General features: G+C 39.1%; 1 protein-coding gene across 2 annotated transcripts in view; it reads right to left on the bottom strand.

Moving 5' to 3' along the window:
- The window catches only part of PAPSS1 (3'-phosphoadenosine 5'-phosphosulfate synthase 1), a 51,349-nt gene extending 39,539 nt beyond the window's left edge, over nt 1-11,810 (bottom strand). The window contains exon 1 of one of the 2 annotated variants that reach the window (XM_068187420.1): nt 11,781-11,810. In XM_068187420.1, the coding sequence (XP_068043521.1) occupies nt 11,781-11,807 (27 nt within the window). In that variant the 5' untranslated portion in view covers nt 11,808-11,810. Of the gene's footprint in view, nt 1-74; nt 328-11,780 lie in introns of those variants that run through there. The other variant, XM_068187419.1, reaches the window with a different exon arrangement.
- Nucleotides 11,811-12,514: the final 704 nt, after the last annotated feature.

The raw sequence follows: 12,514 nt of genomic DNA, 5'->3' as shown, positions 1-12,514 counted from the left end.
AGGGCGCTCGGCCGCTTCTTCCTCCCCGCTCCTCCGCCCCCGCACGCCCACCTGCCCACCGCCCGCCCGCTCACCCAGCTCGGCACCCTGTTGCTCAGCTTGACTTTCTTGCACTGGCTCTCGGGCAGCTCCATGGCCGCGGGGGCAGCGAGAACAGGAGGCAGGGGAGGAGGACGCGCCTTCCCGACTGATGCTCGGCGCGGATGAAGCCGCTGCCGCCGAGGAGCAGTGCCGTCTGCGCACTCCCGCGACTCGGCCAAAGGTGGTGCAGGGAGGAGCCGCGGCCCGGCGGCCGGAGGGAGGGAGGGATGGGGGGAAGGAGGGAGGTCCGGAGGGAGGGAGGGAGGCGGCTGAGAGGAGGGGGAGCCACGGCAGCCCCGCCACGCGCCTGCGCCGCGCCGTGACGTGCGCGGGGGGGCGGCCGCCGCCACTTCCGCCGCCTCCGCCTCCTCCGCCTCTGCTCCTGACCCCGTCGGTGTCCGTGTCCTTGCGCCTGTCCCTGCCCATATCCATGACCCTGCCAGCCCCCGCGGCCCGGCCCTGCGCTCACGAACGCAGCTCGCTTCATTCAAGAGGACACAGTCCTAAGCTATGACGAAAGGAGATAGCCTGAAGCTGCGCCAGGGGAGGCGTAGGTTGGACGTTAGAAGGAATCTCACAGAAAGGGTGATGAGACACTGGAATGGGCTGCCCCGGGAACGGATGGAGTCACCGTCCCTGGAGGTGTTTAAGGAAACACTGGACGTGGCACTTGGTGCCGTGGTCTGGTTGACAAGGAGGTGTTCGGTCACAGGTTGGACTCGATGATCGCACAGGTCTTTTCCAGCCTCACTGGTGGTGCACTTCCCACCCGCTCTGCGCTACAGCGTTCCGCTCGCCCGGCACAACGGAGATGTTCTCTCTCGAGTGTGTCATCCCCACCTTCTCCACTTAGCGCACAGAGGAGAGGCTGCTACGCCCCTTGGGAGAAACTCGGGACGGGGAATGTGCGAAGTGCCTGTCGCATTATTCCGTGGCAAAAATTTCTCCAGCAAACAAAGCTCATCCCGTTCAGCGCTCTAGGAAATGTCTCTTACAGTGGATTTAGAACTAGAAGTTCTTAGGTTCTTATTTCCAGAACGGAACTGGTTTAGCAGTTAGGTGCTAATCTTAAGGTGGAGACGATGCCATGCTAACAGGAGTGGCATTTACTGTATAAATATAAGTTAATTTACAATAGTTCCAGAAAGGAAGTATTTTAGCACTTAAGTGTTATGGGTGGAAATGGTGCTGTAATCACAGGAGTTGCATTTACTGTAAAACCATTAGGCTAATCAACATCTGGAGCGTGTTTGTTCATTGACAGTTTAAACAGGAAATAAAAAAGCTCTCTTTGTGGATCAGTGTTTACTCCTGCTATATCAGAAAGACATCCTTCCAAAGAAAAGAAGGTGTTGGCTTAATAGCGGGTATTAATACTCTGATTAAAATCCTTATGCAAAGTAGATAATGTCTCTGAAATCAAGAAAAATAGTCAGAAATGCTCTCAGCCAATTTGAAAGTCTGATGGAATTAATACAAAGTAACTAAGAAACTCAAACATTGCAGTTAATTATTTAGGCTTGACTTGAATGTTATACCACATGTTGCTCTGCAAGTAACTGTTCAACTGATGGTCCCTGGCTGTATTCTGATCATGACAAACAGGGACAGAGCTAGGGCAAAATCTCCCATGCAATGCTCTCCCAGTTATGGAAAGAGAACCAGCACACTGCTGTGGAACAGTGACTTGAGAGCTTCCACCTGCTGACTAGACAGTTATGTCTAGGGTGTGCTGGGTTAGTGTGCTTTCACAACATTGTTTTACATGGCTTAAGAGTAATTCTCAGTGCTATTTGTGGTCACGATCTTTTTTAAATTCTACTGTTATTTTATTCTGATTGCATTGATATAGGTTGGTACTGTTCATTCTGCACTCTGCCATACAATAGCGGGAAAACAGTAGTTTGCAAGAGTTGTAAGTTAAATCCAAAAACAAAGGCAGCCCATTAACTATGCAGCAGTGATTTCTTACAGGTCCATTTGGCTCCCCTGTAATACTCACACATGGGCTGGGAGCAAAACACTGTATTTTTAAAAATAGTCTGCATAGGAGTTTAGCCTTCATCAGCTCTTCAACAGCAAGAAGTCCCATCCTATCACAGGATCTTTTCTGCTACCTACTTTGTAAAGAAATGTTGCATTCTGATTTGAAGGTTGAGAATACAAGGCATTGAGCACTGGTGAAGTTTTAGGCAATGGTATTTACAGTTTGAAAAACCACAAGAGAAGAAAATGCAACTGTATTGATCAGCATGTATACACAATACTGCCCAAACACACTGAAGGTGGGAAGCTGCAAGATTCCTTCCAGAAACTGTTGAAGAAACCGTGATGAATGAACTATATATATACAAGTGAAATGTGAAGCATGACTACAAATGTAGACACTAGTGGTCAGACAGATGACATAATCTTAGAGGTAATAAAAAGCCATTTCTGAACAGCAATTCCTAAAACAAATCACCTTTTATGATTACACTAACATTCTAAAATAATGTGTATACATATGCATATATAATATAATAAAATATTATAGTAAAGGCACACACTTGGATGAGGTGTATCACAAAACTGGTAAGTCTGGAAGGGAATACTGGTGGGCTCATCTGGTCCAACCTCCCTGCTCAAGCAGGGAGCACATGGCACAGGATTGCATCTAGATGATTCTTAAGGATCTCCCCAGCCTCCCTGTGCAATCTGATCACTGTTCACCTGCACAATAATTAAGTTCTTCCTTATAGAACCAGAATCACAGAATGGCTTGGGTTGGAAAGGACATTAAAGATCATCTACTTCCAAGTCCCCTGCCATGGGCACAGACACCTTTCAGGGACCAAGTTGCTCATATTCAAGTGGAACTTGTTGTGCATCAGTTTCTGCCTGTTGCCTTGTGTCCTACTGCTTGACACCACTGAGGAGAGCCTGGATCCATCATCTCGGCACCCTCCCTCCAGATTCTTAGAGACACTGATGAGAACCTCTCTGAGCCTTCTCGAGACTCAACAGGCCCAGCTCCCTCAGCCCTTCCTCCTCATAGGAGTGGTGCTCCAGACCTTTGACCAACTTAACAGCTCTCCACTGGACCTGCTCCAGGAGCTCCATGTCTCTCTTGTGCTAAGGAGCCCAGAATTGGACACAGTACTCCAGATGTGCCTCACCAGGGCTGAAAAAAGGGAGAGGATCACATCCCTTGACCTGCTGCCAATGCTCTTCCTAATACAATATATCAGACAATAACCAACTTTTACATACTTTACAGAGGCTAATGTCACAAGCGTAGGTCACATTTCATCAGCTCTTGTCAAAGCAGTTTCAGTGGAAATGTAAATGTAATTTTATTGTACAGAAGTTTGACATGTAACTCCATCCAGTGCTGCCCTGGATGGAGGGCATTTTGCATCTTTAACTTCTTAACCTCCTCAGACTATTAAAGTGGGAGATTACAAGAGCTTTCTTTAAACATAGGGAGCAAATATATATTAATTTATACAAAGATTTGGGGAATTAATTATTTACCTATGAATTCTCTGTAAGGTAATGTGCAAGTTCTGCAGGGCTATTAAGGGGTAGGTTCCAATTGCACTTTCCTGAAATCTTTCATGATTGGATTGATTTTGATATGCAAGTTGGGTGTTTTCTGAACTTCAAAAGCACTTTTCTGTGGGAAGCCTTAGGGAAATGCTGGTCAATGTGAATTGCTGCTATTTCTTAATCTTCATCCAAGCTGAATTCAAAAACTCTTCTTATAACAGTGCTCTTGCAACCCCTCTCTATGGAGCTAATAGAGCTGGATATGGAGCTAAGGCTGTGCTATTGCTAAATTTTAAATTCTGCTCAGAGAATGAAGGCAGAATTGAGCTAAAAGTTCATAAGCTATACTTCTGGCTAGTCTGAACCCCCAAAAAGAAGACCTACTCAACCTCTGAAAGAACCACCAGGAAAGAGCTACTCTGTAAAATGACAATAATAAATTTGGATTTTATGTCTTGCAGGAGCAACAAACCCAAAATATCCACTGAGTTTGTGCTTAGCTTCAAAAAGGGAAATTACATTAAAATAGAGTTATTTCTTAAAAACAAAATACTAGGATCTTCATAGCCAGCACAGGGACTACTTAAAGAAACTATGTTGGATTTTGATAGGAAGGTTGGGAAAAAAATAGTCTTTGAGCACAGATGAAGTTTTAGGCAAAGCATTTTACATGCACATAATACCCCCGAAGAAGGACTCTCAGCCCAGAGCAAATTGTACACATGGACATGCTGACCAGACCAACTCAGGGAAATCCTTTCAATTCTACATAGGGCCACTTACATAGAACATAATTTTCTGCTGAGTTAGCTTTTGCATAGCCAATTATACTATCTAATACTAGTTAATCCCAAACATATAGTAAGAATCCCAATGTGTATCATTTAAAACTACTGAGGACACATGGTACCATACAGTTTCAATCTCCACTAAAATCTGAGCAACTGATGATATTAGGAACAAGACAAGAAGATTTCTTCTTAGGTTATATTCCAAAGAAATGTGGAAATTTTCAGTGGAAAAATCAGCATTTCAAAGAAAAAATATTTAATTACAATACTAAAAATTATTTTGTCTGATACTTTTTACTAGTGTTTCACCATACAACAGAGATAAATCAAGCTATTTCAAGAGAGATAAATCAAGCTTTAGATGTTCAAAAATATTGGGTATTAGAAACAAATATTTTGAGTAGCTTCTAGACATTAATTCTAACATAAGAAGAATGTCTGAATTAGACTTGACTACAGACTAGAGACAAAGTATGTTCTAATACTTTGGTTTAATGATTAAAGACTGACCATCTACATATACATGACTTGGTATGCAAGCCCAGAAATGTCTTAGCTATAAATATTACCTTTAAGATGCATATTCTCTTATTTCTAGGAAGAAAAAAAAAATTAATAAAGCATTCTCTAGAATCCATCTACTGTTGTCACTTACATAAAATGAATGAGAAATTAGGGAAGAAATTCCTTCAGTACTGGAATTGCTCCTCTCCTCTAGTAAGCATTCTGATAAATTGTGATGACATCTCATGCTCATCTACAGATCTGTTCTTTTGGTTTTTTTCCTTGCCAAATATCCAGAGCACTAAAACTCAGGCAGTCATACAGGCTGTTCACAGTTTTGCTTTTTTAATTTTTTTGAGAGAAAAACCCATGGTCATTGTAGATTATGCTACCTACATAGAAAAGCTCATCTCTGTTCTGTCACCATAGTTTCCAAACTCTATTTCTCACATAAACCATTCTTCTTTTAACACTATTCTAGTAAGCAAGAATTTCAGAGTGCCTTTTAAACAGACTAAACATTTTGTTCAAGTTCCTCTCAAGTATCTCTCAATACTGGAAGTAGGGCTATGAAACAATCTTTAAAGGCTTTTAACCATAAATTCCTTATTCACTGATCTTCTGTTGGAGGTGCTATTCTTACTGTTACCAGGTTTGTGTAGTGGAAAAGATGACTATCAAAAGCTGCCTGAGATTAACAAAATTATGTGGATACTTCACCTGTAATGCAGTTTGCATTGCAGATATAATATGCTCATTTACATAAAAAATAAAATATAAGAAGTTCTGTGTAACCTCCATAGTTGAGAAAAATAGGAATAGAGGAGATATTTCTCAGAACCTACTTTCTGTCTTTTGCAAAAGCTTTTAATAAATTCTTTAATATCTGGACTGATATGCATGTCCAGCAAAACAATCTGGCCCAACTGTTTAAAGAAGCCACAGAAAGATCAGCAGAAATGCTGATAAACCCCTGAGTGATGAGAATACCATTTGTTTTCTGACATATTGCTAAATGTTTAATTCAGACTTCTTTTAATGTCCCACAATAGTGAGAATTAGAGCTCTCTTCCCAATTATATTGCAAGTATTAAATCTGCTGAGTTTGCTCTTTAGACAGATAAGCTCACTGCATGTGCCATCTGTGTTCAGAATGAAGTGGTCTACTTTGACCAGCAGTGAGAGGTGATGCTTGGTGGCCCTTTTGAGGTAATACAATGATGTTATGAGAAGCTGAACAGAGCTTATCAAGGTAACAGAATACACTCAAGGCTGTGTTGGACGACAGAAGGGTGTCTCTGACAAATTTCAAAGCAGCTGAGGGATATTTCAAAGATTGAGGGAGGCACTGGCTAGTAAAGAGAAAACAGCAAGGGGCAATGCAGGTGCTAGAACTCTGGCTTAAAACTCCTGAAGAGTTCCCAGGGCTCACTGTATAAAGTGAAATTAAATATGATTTTGACAGTGCTAGATGCAGAGAAAAATTTGCACAGTTTTGAACACAACTGATTCGCATGCTCTATATTTCACCAAAAAATGCTCATCATGTTCTGAGCTGTCATTTCAACTGCCGTAAAAGCCGTGATGAATGACCACTAGAGGTCATTCAATGATTAAGAAATCATCCAGGCTTTCAGTTGGGTGTTCTTACATGGGTTTATTTTATTTTGTTCTTTATCACTAATAACATAAAGAATTAACTTTTCAAGAGAGATAAGAAGTACAGTTCTGAAGGTAAATGACTATCCGTGTGCTCTGTAGGTACACAAGGATTTTAGGTAGCCCTATGTCACTGCTGACACTCACAAGTGCTATTGAATTTGATTGGGAACTAGACATACACTTAGAAACCTGAATACTTTGCTGTGTCCTCTTCTGTGTATTGATGCAATTAACACCCAAAAAATCCTAATTCCAGTGTTCAAAACTTTAAAAATATTTGTCAGTATGACAGATGTCTCTTTTCCATATGACTTGGTTTATTTTGAATTTACGTACTATATAGTCACCCTGTCTTTGGCAGGTGCAAGAAAAGAAATGTGTATTTTTTATTTAAACAGGAGTAAAACTGATAAACTCTAGACAGAGGGACCTCTAGTGAAGCAGAACTAAAGACAGTATAACTTTGAAGGTGTTTTCTCTCCCTATTTCTATTAAAGCCTTTTTTCAACATTTGAAGAAATCTACTCTTTTTCCTTTCTTTTTCCACATCTCTGCCCATGACATTAGGTGGGCAGAAAAAGTCTTGTGGCAAATCTGTAAATAAGCTAAACCTGGTGGGATCTCTGAAGTAGGAGTGGAACAGAAGGATCTGGTCTTCAGGCAGGAAGATCTGCAGTTGCTTAGGGAAGACAACAAGAAGAATGAGCAGTTAAAGCTCCTGTCAGATGAGCAAAAGATGAAGAAATTATATGTGGCAGTGCTTATCCTAAAGCCGAAGGACCAGCACTTTTTAGCTATGATTCTACAAGGAGACTCAAGCTGAGAATGAAAGTGAATGTGAGCTATCAGTTTGTTATCTTAGGAATGAAAATATACAGAAGATTTTCATGCTGTCAACAATGTCAGGACATAATGTCCCCAGGGCTGTTTTTGCCAACTGTTGAAAAGAAAGTTCCTTCCAAGAGTAGATGGTTTTCAATTTAAGTAAATGTATTGTATATAAATATTTGCAAAGTAATTTATAATGACTCTCTATTATTGAATTGCTTTCTCACCAGCTAGAAGTATTCTACCACTTTGTTTGCTACTCGCTTCATATATAATTTAACTTAATGATAGTTTTTGTCATTAGAATTGAAACAAATTTTCTTAAATGAGGAAGACCCCTTTCTCAGAAGTATTTGTAGTATAATTTCTTCTTCAGTCATTTGATTTGTTACAAATGGGAACTGAATTATTAGAGTGCTTTTCAATAATTTATTGTTCTCAACATGAGAATCCACTTTCTATGAACAATATGTTTAGGACAAAAAATACGTATCTTGTCTTGAAAAGACCTTTGGACTGCTGACTGGAGGACTGTAGCATATGCACACCCACCTGTTGGAAAGAGCTGTAGGAGCCACACTATTTAATCGTCAATGCAACCGTGGCATATGTTAGGCATCCAACTGATATTTACCCCAGGAATTATTTATTCTAAAGAAATTTTCAGAAAGGTTGCTTTAGTTGCCTTTAGCAGTTTTGGAAAAAAAAAACAACGTAATTTAAAGTTGTACTTTTTTTCTAAATGGAGTTAGCAAGTTCCAAGATAATTTTTAAGTAAAATGTTGCCCACAACAACTTGAAATGATGGGAGAAATGTTCTGTAGTAAAGTGTTAGAAGTGTTATACTGGTGGATACTGTAAGATAAATTGGTGAGTTGCTGCAGAACCATTAACTTTGAAATGTAGCTTTGTATGAATCACCACTGAAAAAGTGAAACATTGAAGGTTTCCAGAAAATAATAGTCTGCTTGTTAGAAAAGAGGACTAGGATCATGAAATGCCTACTGGGAGGGAAAAAAGTAATTTATGCATTATACTTCCACTATTTGTTGTTCAGTATCAGACTTGTTGACATAAGTTTTGGTGGACTACACAGAACTACTGAAGCCATGTAGATGCCAAACATCCTTGAAAAATGAATGCTTTAAAAAGGTCTGCAAAATTACTACATGACTAATTTTTATAAGTTTTTTGGCTTGTCATCCTGTGTTTCAATTTCTCCTTCTGTAACATATGAATAATCATTCTTTTTTACCGTAGCTGCTTAATTTGAGGAAAATGCTTTGAAACCAAAGACTCCTTATACACCTAAAGTATCACTATATCATATATATGCAATAAAGTTATTCTACCATGGTGGCATTTACTAGTACAGAATTATAAAATGTATTTTGGTGGAGAACACCCAAAGGCCAAAGTTACCAGAGACTCAAAACACATTCCTAATTCAGTTTAAAAGGTGCCTAAATATAGCAACTCAAGAGCAGGGAAAACCTTTCTCTAATCTAAAATATTTAATTAAACTATGGACATTTTCCTGAAAGATAAAAATATTGAATTATTTGCCAGATGTGCAACTGTGAAGCAACTTTAACTGAAATACTTTCTTTGAGTCATCTCTACTGAACTTTTAATTCATGTTTTCCCAGAATAACTGCGTCAATCCCCAGTGGGATACAAAACCAACCAGAGTTTACAGCAGAGCTGCTGCAGGTTGTCTTGGTGATACTTTGACCCTAGAGTTGGTCACTTCCTGTGTCCCCTCTTCAGGTTAAAGGTGGCAGCAGCAGCAGCAGCATTCAGCTGTCTGGTTTGTTAACCAAGAGCTGACTTGGTTCCCAAGGAGCAGTTTCTCCCCTTGGTGCCTTGGGCAGGTGCTGGTCTCAGCCTGACTTTACTGTGGCTTTCTGGTCAGAGTGACACAGGGAACAGCTTGTGAAGTGCTTGTACTTGGATCTCACACTGACTCAAGCTAAACAGATGATTAGTGCACTTAATCAAATCAAAAGGAGCTGAAGGTTTTAGCCTTTTTAAAGAGGCTTTCAGCCCAGCAGCTAACAGGAGATGAGTCTCTAAATGCTACAGTAATAATTTATTTCCTCTTATTCTTTTTGATGTCCAAGAACAATACTATTTGCTACGCTGACCTGCAAAATTGAAACAGAAGAAAAACAACAAAAAAAGAGCTGACAGTTTAACTGTTCTTTTCCACAGTCAGTTTTGGTTAGACCCATTTGTATAGTGACCTTGACTCTTCCCTAACTCCTTAAAAATTCTCTCTTGTGACTACAGACAACGTAAAAAATGGAGAAACAGTTTTATAAAGGTCTTGGAAACAGAGACCTTACAAACTTTTTCAACTTTTAAAACTCATTGGAGTAATCTTTTGTGTCACTAGTATTCCCTAACTGTAGAGCTAAATGAGATGTCAAGGGACACCTGTGGAAAAAGATCACAGATTATTCTGAAAAAGACTGAAATATCTTGGACAAACTCTTCAACAAGTAGAGCAGATCCAGAATCTAACATTTCATTCATTAACACCAGCTAATGGTTCCAGGCTAGTGCCTGCCTGTTCAGAAAAGCTTAAATTTTGAATTGAGGGAAGAAATCCTGAAAAAAAAATATAATACCAAGAATGATGCCTTGGAGGTATTCAGGATATACTGGGCCAGGAGAAGAATAAAAAGAGGTCCTTTCATTACCATGTGAAGAATGGAAAGAAAAGGAGGCAAAAACTAGGAGAGAATATTTATACATGGCAGGAAAGTTTTCCTGAAATTTCTATGTGTAAAATGTCTCAGCAAAAATGAATCATCACTTCATGAGCACTGTAATCATGTGTCTTTATCATGAATATTTCTTTCTTGTAATATCTTTCTGCCCTAAACAGTTCTAATCATATCAAGCTTCCTCCCAACATAAAATGGTTCATTTAATATAGAATCCAATCAGATAAGTTGGATGACTGTTAAAAATTGTTTTGAATATACTGAATATACTATGTCTATGTGGAAAATATTTGTACTCATGTACCTGTTATAAGGGTTAGAGTAACCTGATTATGAACTGTGTTATCTCAAACTTAAAACACTGATTTGCAAGCCCATATGCCATTTTTATACCTGCATTTTGAAGCAGAACTCCAAGGGAAGCTGGCCTAAGATTGGAACATTATGAGTGTTATCTTTTATACAAGGAGATACCTGTTTTACAGGGCACCCTTTCTGGTCTGCAGCAGGAGAAAAGGATGAGGTATTTAAGCTACAAATTACCTGGTTGCCTAAGGTGATGACTAAGATAAAGTTTTTGGAAGAGGGGCTGAGAACATAAAGAATATTAAGAACTAACCTACATGGGCATTTTCACCCAAAGCAGGTAGAGAAATTGCAGGAAGAAGTCCTGTCACACTGAACAGACAGACTTCTAATAATTTGAAATTTAAGTGAATTGCATTTAGATACTGGGTTTTTTACCAATAAATCTGCTACCTTGTAAATAAAGAGAGTTCTAATTTTAGTTCTTTTGCAGGTCACTAAGTCTTTACCTTCACATCTATGTATGCCCAAAGAACAGAAACATAGCCCCAGATGTCAAATTCTTCTTGAAAGTGCATTTAAACAATAACAAAAAAAAAAAAAAAAAAAAAAAAGGCCTGAAGAGCCAACAACAGGGATGGGAGTCAGATTGTTGAACTGTATGTTCAGTTTCTGAGGGGAGCACTAAAGTTTGTACCTCACAATACCAACACAAATGAAGCACCTGGACTCTCTTTAGACTCCAGAAGCTTAATACATACCAGGCCCAGTGGCAGTGGACAGGGAGCAAACAGATAATCTGGTGAGTGTCCAAGGGACAGACTGACCTGCTTTGTGGCAGCATGAACTCCTGTGTTATATTGTGTTTCATTTGGTCATGACAGGTGAGCCTGCAGTTTGTTCATTTCTGAATCTTTATAAAGGTTATGTCTATATATGGCCTTTGAAATCCACGGTTTAAAATGTATTCACTGGCGAGCTAATTCCCATAAAGGACTCTGGTAATGTTCAACAGAATGCCTAATAGTAATTAGAGAAATCTCATGAGATCTATTTATTGTGGTGAATAATTTATCACATTAACATTATTGCCCAGAGTTGGCTTTAATGATATAAAATACAGTCACGCAGGAAAAAGAATTTTTAAGCACAGTGTTTTTGTTCTCTAGAAAAGTGTGCTGCAGAACAATTTTTCAAGATGTTACAGGAGAAGGAAAAATAAAGGTCACAGTAATTTGAAAAAAAAAAGAGAACATTTGAATAGAAGGAATATTTGAATAGGAAGCAAAATGGAAGAAATAAGTAAAAAACAAAGAAAGTTTTGAATTTATAAAGCAAGATGTACCTTTTGCAGAATCATATCTGTATTCATATGCAAATTTTCCTTTATAGAAACCCTCCCATCTTGTTAGTCTGTAAATAATAGCAGATGATCAATATTAAATTACTTGGAATGCAAGTATTCATATACAGAATCATCCTTTCAAGAAAACTGTTCTTCCTGAACTAATTTTAGAGACAAACATCAGTGCTCCATAAACATCATCTCAACACTTCCAGTGTTTACATATTCACTGATGATTAAATACCATAGTTGTTTTGACTAGGAAAAATGGTTACACCGAGGTTTAGCTTGCCACATGTAAATATCATCTATATATATCAATTGGCAGTTAATAGAGTGCTACCTAAATTCAATCTACCATATAGAGTGGCAGAAGGATGAGGATTAGTTGGTTAGGTTCTAAGCCAAAGGCTTCTATGTTGAGTTTTAATTTAAATAACTTACATGAATAATTACACCTTGAAATAAGGCAGCTTTAAAATCTTTCTCTGTAGGAACTGGCTAGCAGAGCAGAGTGGAGACCATGATCTTACTAGAACAAGGTAGAGTATTGCCACAGGACTGTTTCATGCATATTTCAATAAACTTTTTTTTTTTTTGAGTTGGTGGGGGTGAGGATTTGAAGAATTTTGTCATAGAAAGGGAACCTGCAATGAACAGGGGAAGGATCGTGACAGGAAATACATTTCTTGTTTACGTTACTGTTTATGATTGTAATCTCCTTCAATTAACCA

The sequence above is a fragment of the Anomalospiza imberbis genome, chromosome 4 (assembly GCF_031753505.1).
Source record: "Anomalospiza imberbis isolate Cuckoo-Finch-1a 21T00152 chromosome 4, ASM3175350v1, whole genome shotgun sequence".
Lineage (NCBI taxonomy): Eukaryota > Metazoa > Chordata > Aves > Passeriformes > Viduidae > Anomalospiza > Anomalospiza imberbis.
Note: the sequence above shows the minus strand (reverse complement) of the source record. Positions and strands in the feature narration are given on the sequence as shown.